Raw genomic sequence first — 17,868 nt, forward strand, 5'->3', positions numbered from 1 at the left:
TGACATTTGTGTATAATTGTATACAGTCTGTATATTATTGAAAGGATCGGTGAGAGCAGCAACCAGATCCCGTTCTGTTACGAGAAAATAATCTTGGAAGACCTATAGTATATGACAGTTAAAAAAATTATTCTAGTTTCTGGAAACAGGTAAAGTTGACGAAATTGAGCCGATGTTGTTCAAACTTGTTTGAGAGATCGGCTCACTTTATCGGCCCGATTCAAACTTTAAGATACGTCAAATATTACGATTATATTACGATACGTTTTTGTTTGAACAAACGTCACTTTTGACACTGACATATCTAATCCATATCGTATCTAGTCGGTATATTTGACGTATCTTAAAGTTCGAATCGGGCAGTATATTTCGTCAACCTTAGAGCCAGCGGCAAAAATATCAGTTAAGATTTGGTACTCATGAATCCAAGTTCTACTAAAATATTTTTTTCTTTTAAAAACAATAATGGAAAAGATTTTCTTTTTTAAATTCTTTGAAAAACACGATAATATTATATATTTTTCCTCGTCCTAAATTCAAGACGTGCAGAAAATATAAATAACTTACTCATAACCTATACTTTTTTGACAGCTTAAGTAGAGTAATAACATTAATGCGGTTTATATTGTTATAAAAACATTATAAAAACGGACTGAATTCAGTATCAAGTGAACGTAGTTTAGCGAAAAGGATTCATCCATAAAATATGACATTTAAATTAATTGATTTTCTGTTTGAAAGAAACATATTTTTTATTATTTACAACGAAGGGACTTAATCGCGTAAAATAAGTTTTAACTTTACCTCCGACGTATTACCACGACGTGTGAGGTATTGACGACTTATTTTACGCGATTAAGTCCCGTCGTTGTAAATAATAATGAGTAAAAATCGTGAAAGTTTAAATCAGTGAGAAACATATTTTTTTTAACAAATTGTGGATTAGATCCTTTTCCCTAAACTACGTGAAAGTTTAAATCAGTGAGAAACATATTTTTTTTAACAAATTGTGGATTAGATCCTTTTCCCTAAACTACGTTCAATTATTGTTAGAGTCCGTCACTACATCATCATTAATGTCTAATATCTATGAAAATATGACGTTTATCTCACTCTTACACTACTTACTTACTTACTTACACTCTCTCACTTTGTTATATATATATATATATATGGCATGGAACTAGAAACAAAATCAAATCAAAATAATAAGTTCTAAATTTAATTCAAATTGAAGCAGTATACCTATAGAATACCGAGCTATAATGGTGAACCATAAAATACTAATGAATGATGATGACTTGTTAGATAATTATCACAAAAGCATTTTTTCGGAGTAGCGAATTTTCACATTGCGGTTTTTTACGATCGCAAATTTCTTTATTCGTCTTTTTTCATGTAGCGTTTTTTCATGAAGCGTTTTTATTTTCTAACACATCATGCGCACGGAACACTAAATGCCTCGAGCTTTGACTCGGGCTTGGCCAATTATTTTTGGTAAGATGACATTCTAATGTCTGAAAACAGTTTGTAAAAATATAATACACAGTTGTGACATAGTAGCGGGAAGCGAGTGAAGATTGTCAAAAAACGCTGTACAAGAAGTCAAAGGTATGATGGAATATATTTGGAGAAAACTCACACAAACCCATACATTAAAATACGATTTTATTTTTATTATATATATAAATAATAAAAAATATAAAAAATGGTAGATTTTTTCGTGGACAGACTATGTTTTATCTTCTTCGTGTATTTTGTCCACGAGTATGCATTACGTAAGCCATTGTCCAAAAAATAGGGTAATGTATATTTTTAGTAGGACTTGTTTTGAGTAACTCTCTTGGCAACCGTTGGCGCGAACTTTGGATATGAATGTAGCATGAGTAAGAGTTAAATTAAACAATTAAGTTCTGTCCGGGCAGTGACATCATGCGTATGCCCGTCACGAGGCAAATTTATGCAGCGCATCGTAAGAACGTGTGCTATAGCAGGGCATTACGATGTGAAAATGAAATGATGATATTTGTACCTACATTAGTTTTTTTGTAATAAGGAAAATGTAAACAGAAGCTCCCACACAATATTTTTAACATGTTTACGAGATGTTATATGATGTATCAGAAAACTTATTTTCCTTGATCTAGCTAACTTGGCGCTATGCAAGAAAGAATGTATTAGAGCTGATACCTGTTCCAGCAGGCACAACCACCACACGCAAGTGACATTGGATAATCAGGTCACAAAGATCATGACTATTATGTTATTGTGCATGTGTATTTTTTAGAGGGAATATAGAGTATTTTAGGTAAAGTACGCTTGCTTTCCATGTATATGTGTTGTTTTCAATCAAAAGGTACCACATTGTCGCTTAACATAAGGACGAAATTGGATTGTATCTTTATATGAATACCCTGTCAGAGCGTCCTTATGGCAAGCGACAATGTGGTACCTTTTGATTAAAAACGACACATATTACCTATATCATATCACATCCACTAAGGTATTCATACTCATAATCTTTATTGCATATCACATTGTATCTTAACCTATACTTAACATAGAATCGTGTACAACATGACACCCTGTAGGGCACAGCAAACAGGACATTATTGAGGACAACAGGAATGGTAAAAGTACAGAAACTACAAAAAGTTATCAATGTTTAAAATTCGTGAAACATGTTTCTTAATGTAAATCTGATAAAGGCCTAATCTGGCCATATCTTACAAATTGGAGAATTCAGAATACGAACATTATCTTTATATTAATAAGTAAAACAAAGATAATTCTGCATTCCTAATATACAAAATTAAATGTCTAGAAATTATTTAATTTTTTGATGTTCATCTAAGAATTTTAAATTTTATGTATACCTACTTGTCAGAACGTATTGATACATCTAGTAAGTTGGTATTCGTAATGTTATTGGAATTTAGTATTAAGTTTCAGTCACGTGTACTAATAGTAAAACCATGTGTTTATATATATATTTTAAATATTCCTGCCTTGTGGCTTTACTGTCACGGACGTGACTGAAACTCAATACTACATTCCAATCCAATCCATTTCATGACTTAAACCAACTAATAGGTATATATTACTTTGAGAAAAAACCAACACCTACTTATTCAATATAATTAGGAAATGTATAGGAATCAATGATACCGTAAGGATTATTTCATTAATTTCTGTTAAAAAGAAAAATACCCGGTTTGCACCGATTTACAATTAAGTGTTTATCGTGACCGACATACCTATTTATTCGTTGTGAAAATACGAGTAGGTTAAGTTCCAGTGATTTTGCAAACGACCGTTGCCGTAAGGGAATTTAGACTATCCTTAACAAATAATAAAATAATGATTAACTTTTTAATTTCTTTACTCCGTCTACCTAATGTAATATGTGAATAAACATATATGAGTACAACACATAGACTATATTTAAGTAGGTACTTACGAGTTATTCAGGTATTCATTCCTCATTCATAGGCATATAGGCTTTTCAAATTATGATCCATGTCCCCACGAGTAAGTAAAGTATAAACTATGCTCTTTTTATAGACTTATTTGGACTACTTACATTACGTTAGCGTTGTTACCTTGAAACCATTTAACGATCATTGTAAACACCGAATTTAGGTATTACATAGTTGTTTATCCTCTGCCAAGGTCACGCCCGTTTGACATTAGGTGTTTCTATATCATACTTAAATGCTAGTTATATGTATTATAGGCTCTATAGTGATGCCGCAAACAAAGTGGCAGTATTTATGTACCTATGTTACATAGTTGTCTTTGTATATAAAAGTTATGCAATCAATAGTATTTATACCTAGTCATATACAATGTGCATTTTCATGCATATTATTTTTAGCGTATAAATTGTAACAGTATATCTGATGACACTAGAGAGAAGGAAGTGCTCTAAAATTGTTCATATCTCATGCTGTGAAAGTGGGTCGTTGTTGTTCTAAAAAGTGCGCAGAAAGTGATACGTTTCTGCTATAGTGCAGAAAAGTGGTGTACTCCTCTGCGTCCCCGTCCCACGAGCAACTGGGTGGAAACAAAATGGAAAAATAGTGTTTACAGTACATATGGTGCTACTTTGTCGCACTAGTGCGTAAAGAGCACTTTTCGTGCATATGTCGAAAGTTTAAAGGGTCATATGTACTGTAAAACGTTGCACGATACACGTGCGAATAGGTAATTCGCAACTCGTGTCGATTTAAAACACTTCCTGCCCTCGTGTTTTAATTTATCGCCACTCGTTTCGAATTTCCTCTTTTCCGCACTTGTATCGTAAATAACTATTTTTCCCTTCACTAGCTCGGAAAGCCGTCTTTTATCCTTTAAAACAAGCGGGGAAAAACGCATTTTATCCACTAGTGGGGAAAGTAAATTGACCTCGGATGGAGCGTGTTTAAGTAGCTTGACAGATAACAAAACGTAAAACGCTCATAATAATGGTTCGTTCGATATTAATTATCATTAAATAAATGGTTTGAGAATCTAATAAAAATACCAGATTTAGCTTTATTTAATGTTTTGAAGTCATAAACCTTAAAATTCCATAATAAACGTTTGTTTTTTAATAATTATGTTAAATATAATTCTGAACGCACAAGTTAAGTCGATGCAATTTCAAAACGCATCATTGACATTTCATACGTCAGAAATGTCAACATTGTCAACAAAAATTTTACTTAAAAACTTCTCACGTAAAAGTACAGAATTTCCAGAGTTTTTTGTTATAATATCGTACAAAAATGAGTGATTCCAGTTGATGAAGATGATCTAACGCCTGTGGATGTTGCACTTTCCTCGCTATAGTGAAGGGAAAAGTTTTGTGTTACACACGGGTGCAATAGTAGATTGTGTCACAAGGGAGCAAAATGACATATTTACGGCGAGGGCGTACAATTGAATCCTAAACGAAGCGAAGGATTCTATAATAGAATCCTGAGCGTAGCGAGGGATTCTAACATAGAATCCTGAGCGTAGTGAGGGATTCAAGTGTTAACGCCCAAGGTGAAAATATTTTTGCTACCATGTGACACATACTGCTTTTCACATCACCTAAGAGGAAATTACATACTAACATTAGGTTTCAAAACATTATTATTTTAAGCAAAGATCGATACGGACAAAATGCCAAAAATATGTGTATAGGTACATACTTCTGGCACTTTGTCCGTATCGATATTTTCAGACGTGACTGTAGTGACAAATTAAAAGTACCTACAGCTCATAATTATGTACCTAATATCTTTTCAAAAACAGCAGCAAACAACTAAAATGATACAATGAAAATCAAGTACATTATTTTTGTAGATTTTTCTGATAACAAATTAGCTCTTACCCCTTTGAATCAAATCTTCGGAAGAACACTATGAAGACTGATATCACTTATATTTATTATTATTAGTGTCGTTACCGGGATGCTGCTTAAAACATCTGACACAGATGAAAAGGCCTATTATTATTGATTTAAACTAAGTATTTACAAATTTATACAGAATACAGAACCGCATAATGCTTTGTGAAATATTTGTACAATTTTTTTTAAATATAAACTTTTTAAATTGCATAGACAAGTATGGCTGCGTTTAAGGAGACCTAAAATGTCAAAATGAAAATTAAATTATTAAACTAAAGTTTTTTTACGTTTCTTTGTAAATATTACGCTAATTAATTAATTTACCTAATTTAAATATGATATTAATTAATTTAAAATACGTTAATTACATAATTACATTTTTTGTTTACAATTACAACAATATATGTATTATTTAAGTTAGAAAAATTGTACGCACGTAATCGATTATAAAGAAATTGTAATCGATTATCTGCATACTAATTTCATATGTCTTTGTGTCAATATTTCATACTGGCAACAAAATGTCCTTGAACAGAAAAGTGCCACTTTGATCCCTCCTAGCAGGAAAGAAAAGTTCCCTTTTCGAATAGGTGATGTGAAAATGTATTTTACTTCTCGTGTGTTAAAACACTCGCGGGTAAAATACAACTTTGCACCCTTGTATAACAAATAACTATTATTTCCCGGCCTGGAACAATTGGTAATTGTTTTAATTTTACTAATCCCGCATTGAATCTTTTTTTTATCAAAAATGATAAAATACATAATTATGATGAGTAAATTGTTAAAATAAACTAATCTTGATTTCTTTTGTTGAATTGTATTTAATCGATTTCATAAGGCGGGAACCAAAATAAATACACCAAAAATATATTTTTTACTAGCTGTGTCCGCGGCTTCGCCAGCGTGGAATTCGGTCTGTGTCATGGCGAAGCAGACGCTCACGGGGACCTGTAGGCGCTTGAAGCGGAACGGGAAGTTGCTCGGGGTGAGGGGGATACGCGGGATGAACACGGCTTCTCCGGCGCCGCACTCCGTCAGGATCTACGCCTACATATGTATTGCGTACGATGTCTTTGGGATCACAATCGAGACTCGCGCTGGCTTGCCGTTTCAGCTGAAATCGAAGCGACCTGCCTGGCTAGAACGCCACTGAGTCTCTCACCGTGGTCTTTCTCAGACTCCTGAGACCGTGCCCCTTGTAGCCTCAATGCGTTGCGGGACTTTGGGAAGGCATAGTAACGCATATAAGTCCCAAATCGTTTGACAATTACTCCGCAAACGACATAGACATAAAAATTTTTTAAGGTACCCACCTTCGTGGCCATTATAAAGAAAAAAGGGCACGGCCGCTTCTCCATACAAACGCAGTCCCCATTTTCCTCTATAATTATGAAAATATTTTTAGGTACATAATTTGATGTATATTTACTAAGCTAAACGCTACGTTTTCTACGTTTGACTTTTTTAGATTTTTTGATTAGGTACTTATTGTAAAAATTAGGAGCGAAAAACAGATTTCATGCAAATATTTTAATGCTTCTAACTTTTATAATAAGTAATTAAAAATTCCAAAAACACAAACGTACACTATAGCTGTAGTTGATACACAACTAATTGTGTCAAAATATTTTTAATAATGAAGAGAGGAAAATGAGGACTAACAGTTGTACGAAAAGGTGATTTCGCGCGGGTCCTCCACTTTCGTCTTAAGTGCTTAAAGGATGCGATACGTATGAATATGGAAGCGATATAATTACGATTAGGTATAATTCGTGATGGAGAAATTATTAATTATTTTAAATAATTACCTATGCAATGAAACGCGTGTTGATATGCGTGTTGATTTTACCACTATGTAACTATGAATACTTGATTACTTAATGTTTACTCTGTTCCCCAAAAGATGGCACTGTGCAATATGTGGCAATTAATTTATTGTTCAATTAAAAAAAAAATTCGTTGATATCCGTACCCCCTTTTCCAAACTTAGAGTTAATTTGGCAAAATCCTTCCTCGGTAGCGTACACCAGTACACAGTGCGTTGTGACATGAATAGTCACAATATTACACCTACAAAATTGCACCTTCCTTTCCAGTTTTAAGGAAATTTTTTGTGGGATAAAAACTACCCTATGTTCTTCTACGGGACTCAAACTATGTCTATACCAAATTTTATCTAAATCGGTTCAGCGGTTATTGAATCCCATACCAATTTCCACCTCCCTTTTCACACCCTTAAGGGATGATGTTTGAGATTAAAACGTGAAGAGGAATTAAAAAAAGTATTTTTTTCATATTTTTTGTGTTTTCACTCCGGAATGGTGTGTGTCATTTCGATTTCATAAATGAATTCGGCATACCCGATTTATACAAAAACGATACCTAATTTGGCCTAATAGTAGCTTAAATGATATAGTTATCAAGATAAAGTTTTTAACCCCTTTTTCACCACCTTGGGGGATGAATTTTTAAAAATGCTGAAAGTAATTTTCTTGCTTTTTAATATAATACCTTTTTGCAAAAGTTTCATGTTCCTAGCTTAAAATAAAATTTGCACCCCAAAACAAACTTTCATCCCCTTTCCAACCCCCTGAGGGGTTAAATTTCCAAAAACGTCGAAATTACTTTTTTTGTAATCGTCTATTATAGATTATACCTTTCTAAGAAGTTTCAAAGCTTTTGTAATGGATTCAAACTTTTAACCCCGTTAGGGGACGAATTCTTGAAAACGCTGAAATCACTTTTCCTGTATTTATAATAATATGCCCATATACAAAGGTTCAAGTAACGCACTCGAAAAATAATTTTATCCCCATACAAACTTTCAACCTCTTTTTCACCTCCTTATGGGATGAATTTTCAAAAACGCTGAAATTAGTTTTCATGTAATTCAATAATATATTTTTTTACGAAGTTTCAAATTGCTAGCTTAAAATAAATCTTGAACCCCATACAAACTTTCATCCCCTTTTAACCCCCTTAGGGGTAAAATTTCTCAAATTTTTATAGCCTATAACCTGGCCGTGGATTTTTTCGATAGATCCACAATCCACAATCCGTTCAGCCGTTTTCGTTTGATGCGCGGTCAAATAAACAGACAAACAGATAAACAGACAAAAATTCTAAAAACTGTTGGAACGTGTTCTGTTATCGATTCTAAGTATCCCCAGCCAATTTTTTTTCGAATATCTTCCATGTACAGACTTTCGACCCTCTTCCCCTTTATTATATGTGTAGATAAACCTTACACTTGCGTAAATGAGCAAAGGCAGAATCTTCTACAGCCACAATTAAAGGTTTGTACGATATTAAATGGGTTTTAAAGTTATTTAGCACTATATTCATGAAAATAACAAAATATAAGAAAAAAATTGCTTCATTTATTCATAAAATTTTACTAAATACTTTTTAGCTCAAGAAGGTACCTATTAATTTCAGATTGTTTTATTCTCACTGTTTTTAAGTGGCAAAGTACCCTTGTTCGAGCTGCTGAGGTAAAAAAAAGATTTTTCTCAAAAATGGACGGCAAAGTCGACGTTGCCGGTTAAAAAGTAGGTCGCAAAGTGCGTAGTTTATTGGTCAGTCAAAAATTAAAAAGTTAAAAACATTGCAGTCTCGATTTCGGGACTGCAATGTTGCATACAAATTCCATTATTTGTCGAGTTGCTAACTTTTTAAAAGTTGAAGTGACCATATCAAATGAAGGCATAGAACCATTAAACAGCCAAACAGATGATCAGTACTTATTATTATAATGTTGGTACCGCGACTATTAAGGTGTCTCAAATAGGTTGGCGTATTTTCAGCAGAAAAATACACTTCCATTTTTAATAAAAAATAATAAAACGGCGGCAAAGCAAATCTTTTTACTTTTTTCTGTGAAAATATATACATAAGAACGTTGCTTCTGTAAAATATTTCTATTATATTTGCATTTATTGCGCCATTTTTGAGAAAAGCACTATATATGACTCGGCTGGAAGGCTACTTGCTGGCTTCGGATTCAATTAAACGGACTCCCAAGGTCGTCCGTTTAAAACGAATTCTCAGCCAGCAAGTAGCTACTTCCGAGCCTCGACAATAATGTACTATTTCTCATCACCTATTCGAAAAGGGAACTTTTCTTCCCTGCTAGGAGGATAAAAGTGGCACTTTTCTGTTCAAGGCCATTTTGTTGCCAGTATGAAATATTGACACAAAGACATATGAAATTAGTATGCATATAATCGATTACAATTTCTTTATAATCGATTACGTGCATACAATTTTTCTAACTGAAATAATATTTTGTTGTAATTGTAAACAATAAATTTAATTAGCGTATTTTAAATTAATTAATAGCATATTTAAATTAAGTAAATTAATTAATTAGCGTAATATTTACAAAGAAATTAAAAAAACATTAGTTTAATAATTTAATTTTTATTTTGACATTTTAGGTCTCCTTAAACGCAGCCATACTTGTCTATGCAATTTAAAAAGTTTATATTTAAAAAGTTTTGTACAAATATTTCACAAAGCATAATTATGCGGTTCTGTATTGTGTATAAATTTGTAAACAGTAAAACAAAGTAACATTAAGCGCTAATTTTAAGGGATAGAAGAGAATTATATAAGCGCCTAATTACTCTTTAGGTGTTCTTAGTGCTCTAAAAATAGGAGTTATAGCCGGCTATAACCCCGTTTTAACCCCGGATTGGGCACACATTTTTATCACCTAAAGATTTATAACAGTGCTACAGTAGGGTTAGCGGATAAAAAAAGAGACATATGAGCGGTATAGTGGAGCTACAATAGTGGTAATTAATTCTTTAGGAACTAGATGGGTTGCATATGGGTGACTACAAACTGTCTGAGTTGTAGGGTAGCTCTAGAAAAACGATACTTTCCGCTTTAGGCGGTACATCAGGGTTTCTTATCGACATCTGTGACACTCGAGGAGACAATTACACATTATTGGCCTTTGCTTTTAAATCTTTAGTTTACATCTCTTTCTTTTTCTGTGTTATTCGTCATGCCTGTTTGATCTAGCCAACAACATAAAATGAAATATCTAATGGCGGATGCGCATAAGTGAATTTGGGACTTCTTATATAACTTGTACATGCGTGGATATGTGGTTGCGAAAATAATTACACTGTGAATTACTATATACATTATTAGCAAATAATTGAAGGGCCTGTTATCCGATGCGTATTTACCTAAGTCAATTATTCTATAATATGTGTTCCGTCGTATTTATTTTATGAAAAAAAAATACAATTTAGGTTAATCCATGATTTTAGTACAGTACTAATAGTGTAAGAACTAGACTGATTAAAATATGAATTTTAGGTAATAATTTCGTCCTAATTTTTAATATCTATTCTGCACTTAGACACCAAAAATGGCGCTATAGCTTTAGCCTTATTATATATTAATTTGTGATTTGTAATAATTTTAAATGTATACCTATTAGTTAGCTAAGAAAATAGGCTAATTATAATTTTAGTGTAATATTTTGCATGCCTATTGTGGCGTAATATGCACCCATGAATTTGTACCACACTGACATGACCAATATTGTATCTGTGTATATTAGCAAACTAAATAAATTGAAATTGAAATTTAAGTTGGACTCTTTTAACATCTGAAGATATATAAAAATCTACACCAACTCTTTATTGCCACTTACATATTTACAATAATGGTATAAGAGAGTTGTTTACCGACTTAAAAGTTTAAAGATAGTTAATAGCAGCTGTTAGTGATAGTGAGCGCACTGATTTTAGGGATCCGTACTGGTCGTACGAGACCCCTGCTTATAAAGGGCGATCGGTAAATTAGAACGAAACATTTTTCTGGTTTTATTTTCTGTTATTATATTACTTTTTTGTCGCAATCAATTAGAGATATAGAAGTGACCTTTAACTGTGTTACTGAACCTAAGGTAACATACGGGTACTATTTGGGACTTAAAGTTCTACAACAGACACATATAACTCCGCTATTCCACCCTAAATCATACAAGCGTGTCAATTAACACTTGCAGTATACGGTGTTAAAAATCACTAGTTAGCACCATTAAATAACTTAAGCAGTTAATGGCTTCCTTGTTACGACTAAAAGGGTTATAAAAGAGTTAGTTATCGTCTTTCAAGAACCTTAAGTGAATAATGCAGGTGCTTACTGCTTATTAAGATCTTAAGGTTGTAAAATTTGCTTAAGGCTATAACACAAACTGCCTAGGCTGTATTATAACGTCAAAATAGCTACATGAGATAACTAACTCTTGTAAACCCTTTTTTACAACTGTGACCTATAAAACCGTTAATATAGCGTCGTTTTACGTCTTTTAGTTACAAATTAAGTGCTAAGTGTCGCCTAATTGTTTGTTGGGTAATTTGTTACCAGAAAAATCTACAAAAATAATGTACTTGATTTTCATTGTATCATTTTAGGTGTTTGCTGCTGTCTTTGAAAAGATATTAGGTGCATAATTATGAGCTGTAGGTACTTTTAATTTGTCAGTACAGTCACGTTTGAAAATATCGATACGGACAAAGTGCCAGAAGTATGTACCTATACTAAGGTCGTGTATACATATTTTAGGCACTTTGTCCATATCTATCTTTGCTTAAAATAATAATGTTTTGAAACCTAATATATGTATGTAATTTCCTCAGTATGTGTCACATGGTAGCAAAATTATTTTCACCTTGGGCGTTAAAACTTGAATCCCTCACTACGCTCAGGATTCAATTGTACGCCCTCGCCGTAAATATGTAATTTTGCTCCCTTGTGACACAATCTACTATTTATACTTGAAAATAATTATATCTATACTTTCATAATTAAGTTTCTACAAATGTAATAAAATAGGTAGGTATTGCTGTTTATGTTCACTGAACGTGAATGAATTATCGTCGGTATTCTGACATCATCAACATTAGCAGCATAGTATAGTACATTATTGTCGAGGCTCGGAAGTAGCTACTTGCTGGCTGAGGATTCGTTTTAAACGGACGACCTTGAGAGTCCGTTTAATTGAATCCGAAGCTAGCAAGTAGCTTTCCAGCCGAGTCATATATAGTGCTTTTCTCAAAAATGGCGCAATAAATGCAAATATAATAGAAATATTTTACAAAAGAAACGTTCTTATGTATATATTTTCACAGAAAAAGTAGTAAGATTTGCTTTGCCGCCGTTTTATTTTTTTAATTAAAAATAGAAGTGTATTTTTCTGCTGAAAATACGCCAACCTATTTGAGACACCTAAATAGTCGCGGTACCAACATTATAATAATAAGTACTGATCATCTGTTTGGCTGTTTAATGGACCTATGCCTTCATTTGATATGGCCACTTCAACTTTTAAAAAGTTTGGAACTCGACAAATAATGGAATTTGTATGCAACATTGCAGTCCCGAAATCGAGACTGCAATGTTTTTAACTTTTTAATTTTTTGACTGACCATAAACTACGCACTTCGCGACCTTCTTTTTAACCGGCAACGTCGACTTTGCCGTCCATTTTTGAGAAAAATACGTTACGTAGTCGGTTAAACTGACCGCAGAGAGAACAGATAATTCTGATATTTCTGATACATCCAATAGAAATAGGGCCAAGGGCCAACATAGGCAGCTACTAACTAACATTGTATGTTACACGCCTTATAGAATAGAGGTTCAAATGATTCTTAGTTTTTTAGAGTTACCACAACTGCATAGACGCTTCTTTAACCTAATTATAACCCGAACTACCGATTGGATTAACTAACTGGATTATATTTGACCTATGTTCCTCATGACTCATGCCGAGTCGTTGAAAATTAAATATCTACACGGTAAGTGAAAAATCCTAGTATCTGGGAAAAAGGCCTGATCTTTTCCAAGTAGAGCCTGCGAACACATACAAATTTTAGTTTTTAACCGACTTCAAGATTTCAAAAGGAGGAGGTTCTCAATTCGGTTGTATGTTTTTTTTATGATTGTTACCCCATAACTCCCGTCATTTCTGGACCGATTTTGAAAATTCTTTTTTTGATTGTAAGTATATACATACAGATTGGTCCCGTTTTTGTCAAAACGCAGTTCTGATGATGGGATCCATGAGGAATCGAGGGAACTCCTCAAATGTTAAAGGCATACATATAGTGATTTTAGTATTTGCATCAACAAATCAAGCATTTACATTTAAAAAAGTGACATTTGATGAAGTGCAACTGCTGATGATGATCAGAACGGAACTCTTCAATGACGCATAGTTCACGTTTGGCGATTTGTCCTCTTCGTTATGATTGGTAAGCAAGTTAGGCTTTCAAGACACATTTTTGTCAAGCTCGAGTTCTAATGATGGGATCCATGAGGAATCGAGGGAACTCCTCAAATGTGAAAGGCATACATATAGTGATTTTTGTATTTTCATCAACAAATCCAGCATTTCCATTTAAAAAAGTGACATTTGATGAAGTGCAGCTGCTGATGATGATCAGAAATATCAGAATGGAACTCTTCAATCAAATTCTTCAAATTCTCTTTTTTATTTATGTTTGTTAAGCAAGTGAAATTTTAAAGACACATTTTTGTCAAGCTCGAGTTCTAATGATGGGATCCATAAGGAAGCGAGGGAACTCCTCAAATGTGAAAGGCATACATATAGTGATTTTTGTATTTTCATCAACAAATCCAGCATTTACATTTAAAAAAGTGACATTTGATGAAGTGGAACTGCTGATAATGATCAGAATGGAACTCTTCAACGACACATAGTTCTCGTTTGGCGATTTATTCTCTTCGTTATGGACCCAGACCCAAACTTGGACCTGGACTTTTTTTTTACTGCGATCCTCACAGATCCGAACTGCTATTAGAAAAGTGGGTTAGGTTAGGTTAGAACTGTGACCCTTACAGAAACGAAATGCTATTAGAACATTGGGTTAGGTTAGGTTAGAACAAAGACCCTTAGAGAAACGAAATGCTACTAGAAACGTGGGTGGTTTTACCTCCTTTTAGTTACGCAAAAGATGCTTTCTTTTTCATTTCATTGTCTGGAGTGCACCACCAACAATAAGTAACCTTTCAACGGCATCCCCCATTGAAGTCGGTTTTTTTTCTTAAAAATTATTACGAGTATTATCTCAAGTACAGCATCATTATAATGTATAATAATCGTTTTCCTGAAAATTTCTACTAAGATATTTTTACCTGAATAGCATTAAAATCCAATTTCGGTTAAATTAATTTTCACTTCGCTTTTCTTTCATTTCATGTAAGTTTTCCAACAATTCCACAACAACCACTGGTGGACCCGTTATTTTTATGTACCTATACCTATTACCTACTACCTATTTGTCTTATAATATTTGATGAAAATGCAGGCAGCCAAGAGACCTGCGTTTGTTATTGTTTATATTTTATACAATTGTTTAACCTTATGATCAATTGTCAGAATCCTACCTCTAATTTCAGCAATATGAGAATCGTACTCCGATCTGCTCCTCACATATTCCTTTCTCGTCGCAGAGTGAAGATTCTGGTGGCTGTAATCGGAGTACCACTCCAGCGGCGACTCGGGTCTCTCCACATCACTACTGTACTCAACTATCCTCTTAACCGTTACTTTATCCAACTTGAACCTGACCTCCTCCTCCGACTCAACATGTCTTAACGAATAACTTGGGAGCTGACATTCGTAGCTCCTGGTTGGAGATTCCGTATCACGCGTATTTTTTAGCTTAACTTCGATTTTTTGGGATTCTGTGTGACGTTTACGCTGCTCTATCCTTCTCTCTATCTCTTCTACGTCGATGGCGGCGTCGACAGTGTCGGCCGCCTGTCCTGACCATACTTTTTCGTAGTATTTAACGCGGTCGCGGAGGTTGCTCTGCGACGGGGAGTCGCGGCCGTCGGCCATAGCGACATGACCTCACCGCTCTGAGGTTCGCTCGATACTAAGAGGCTCGCGAGTGAAGCGGAGGCTTCTGCGCATGCGAACACGTGCAGACGGCCCGCAGACAGAGCTTTTCCTTTGATCTGGTTCTAGGTTGTGCTTCAGAACCAGAGGAAACTTTTAGTTTATATTGGCCACTTTTAGGTAGGTATTAGTTTTTGCGTATTACAACCAAAGCAGTCAGACATTCAGTCAGAAATTTCGTATGAACCTATCTATACAAGTAACACGCAAGGTAGGTGTTAAAATCAAATAATTATAGTTTTATAAGTAGTCCAGTAACGAATCGGTTATCTTTCGAATGCAATATTATCGTAATCATGCTTGAACTTGGTCGTTTATGGTGATGTAACGAAGACGAATTAACAGATAAGAATCGAGTTCACTGATACAAAACACGTATATGTACCTATATGAAGGTTCCATGTACCTATATATATTCCTATTCCTCTAAGGTTTAGACTCCATCATGAAATCAGCTTGAATGTGTCCTAAATGCTTACTTTCAGCTCAATGCGAAACCGATAAGTGGGTCAAACTTACAAGATTAGATTACAGACAGACAGGACACTATTGTGTATGCTCATTCACTGAAAAGATCGCTCCCAACTAGTACAATCTCACAACTGTACTAGTTCGGTCTTTTAGTACAGTAGTACACAGAGAGAAAAAAGTTTGGTTTTGCGAGCCACATTAGGGCATTTCATAATCCGGACAAGAATTGTTAATGGGGTCGCCATTGCCGGATGCGGCAAGGAGGAAGACACACAGACACAGAGAGAGTCGACGTTTAGTTTTAGTTCGGTCGGATGAGTCGGATGAGTCGGATCACTCGGATCGCTTTGCTGTCATTGTCACTCCTCGGTCCTCGCTCCCATTCTGTTTCGTTCGCGTGTAGTGTACTAAAACGTAGCAGAATCATTAGGGAATAGTTCGGTCTAGTGCAGTGGAGGGAATCGTGTCTTTTTGAATTTAATACATTTAGATTAATTAATTGGACACCAGGATAGGTGAAAATAAATATAAAAGCGAATAATTGAAAAACATCTTACAAAAAGTACGAGCCGTGTAAAATTGGATAAAATAGGGCCCATTATCAATATAAGAAGAGGGGTGAAGCAGGGGGACCACTCTCCCCAAAGATTTTTATAGCAGTTTTACAACACATAATGAAGAACCTAAACTGGAAAGAAAAAAGACTATACATTAATGGGCAGTACCTATCAAACCTTAGATTTGCAGATGATATAATATTTTTTTCAAAAACACCGTCCCAATTGGAGAAAATGGTAAACGACCTTTGTAGAGCAAGTGAAAACATTGGGCTTCAACTAAACACCTCAAAGACGAAAGTCGCTACAAATAGATCTAAGGTACCTATGTTCGTCCTTTACATAATCTCGGGACCATAATAATAATAATAAGCCCGCAGGGCAGCTTGTGGCGAGCTGTTGGGGAGTGACGACCCCACGGACCCGAGTGCTCCAGAGAGTCGGTCAGGGTCTCCGTCTCCGGCGTGTCTTCGTCGGTCGGAGTGGACCCCAAGGGGACCCGCAGGACTCTCAGCTCTGGCTTGCCTTCATTGGCCGTCCAGAGGGGAGTCGTAAGAGCTATATGCTCCAGGGGTGGAAGTGAAAGATGAATAAGACGCGAGTTGGCACAGTGGCTGTTAACAGTCACTGGGTAGAAAGCGGCGCACACCTCTCGACACCCCTGAGCCGTCCACACCGGTGTTGCTCCTGGTCGTCTTCACGACGGCAGTTTCAGGGGCCCATCTAGTCAGCGGCAAATCACCACCTGCCTCGATAACGTGTTTTAACATTGTTATGGCAGGTGTCCGGACTTCTTTACAATAGCCCAGTCTCATTGTCCACCCAAACTTCAATCCATAGACCGGTATACTGTTCACTTTTTCTACAATAGTCCCAATGCCTGCTGCGACCGGTTCATGGGTGTTATTGTTGCGCCTGTGAACGGGTTCCAGCAGGCGTTCTACATGACATTAAAGCTCTCCAAGGGGCCTCTACGTGTTTGATTTATATCCCCACGCAACCCTATCAAAAGACCGGGATGCATAGGCCCGTGATATCCAAGGAGATACAAATAATAATAAAAAATCATCTTACCTATTTATTCTGAGAGTTACTAATACATGTAAGGATCATTATTAATTAATAGCTTATACTTTGATCATTCTTATTTTTATTTATGATAAGTTTATAAAAGAGTATCAATTGACTTACTTGTCACTGATTCCCGCCATTTTGAATTGTTATAAAAAGGCGGGTATGCAGTGACAAGTGGTCAGTTCGATGTACGGACAAGTTATAGTAAAGACGTCTTGGAATATCTATATATATATATTACGCGAGGCTGATTTTTGTTCATCCCATCAGATCTACAGTTATGGTTCGATTTAAATAAATTATATGTCATTAGATTCGTCTCATGCTACAGATTTGCAATAAGCTCTTAGTTTTTTGATTTTTTCCCGAAAAAGTACTAAAAAGTTAATTTGAAAAAATGTACCACGTGACCTTTGTTCTGACTTGAG

At 35.0% G+C, this 17,868-nt stretch overlaps 1 protein-coding gene across 9 annotated transcripts in view; it reads right to left on the reverse strand.

Annotated features, from left to right (window-relative positions):
• The window catches only part of LOC134745501 (muscle-specific protein 300 kDa), a 298,426-nt gene that overhangs the window by 181,993 nt on the left and 98,565 nt on the right, over window positions 1-17,868 (reverse strand). For 2 of the 9 annotated variants that reach the window (XM_063679597.1, XM_063679572.1), the window contains exon 1: window positions 14,822-15,293. The exons of the other annotated variants lie outside the window; for them this stretch is intronic. In XM_063679597.1, coding sequence (XP_063535667.1) covers window positions 14,822-15,278 — 457 coding nt within the window. In that variant the 5' untranslated portion in view covers window positions 15,279-15,293. Of the gene's footprint in view, window positions 1-14,821; window positions 15,294-17,868 lie in introns of those variants that run through there. 9 annotated transcript variants of the gene reach the window in all.

Source organism: Cydia strobilella, chromosome 1 (genome assembly GCF_947568885.1).
Source record: "Cydia strobilella chromosome 1, ilCydStro3.1, whole genome shotgun sequence".
Lineage (NCBI taxonomy): Eukaryota > Metazoa > Arthropoda > Insecta > Lepidoptera > Tortricidae > Cydia > Cydia strobilella.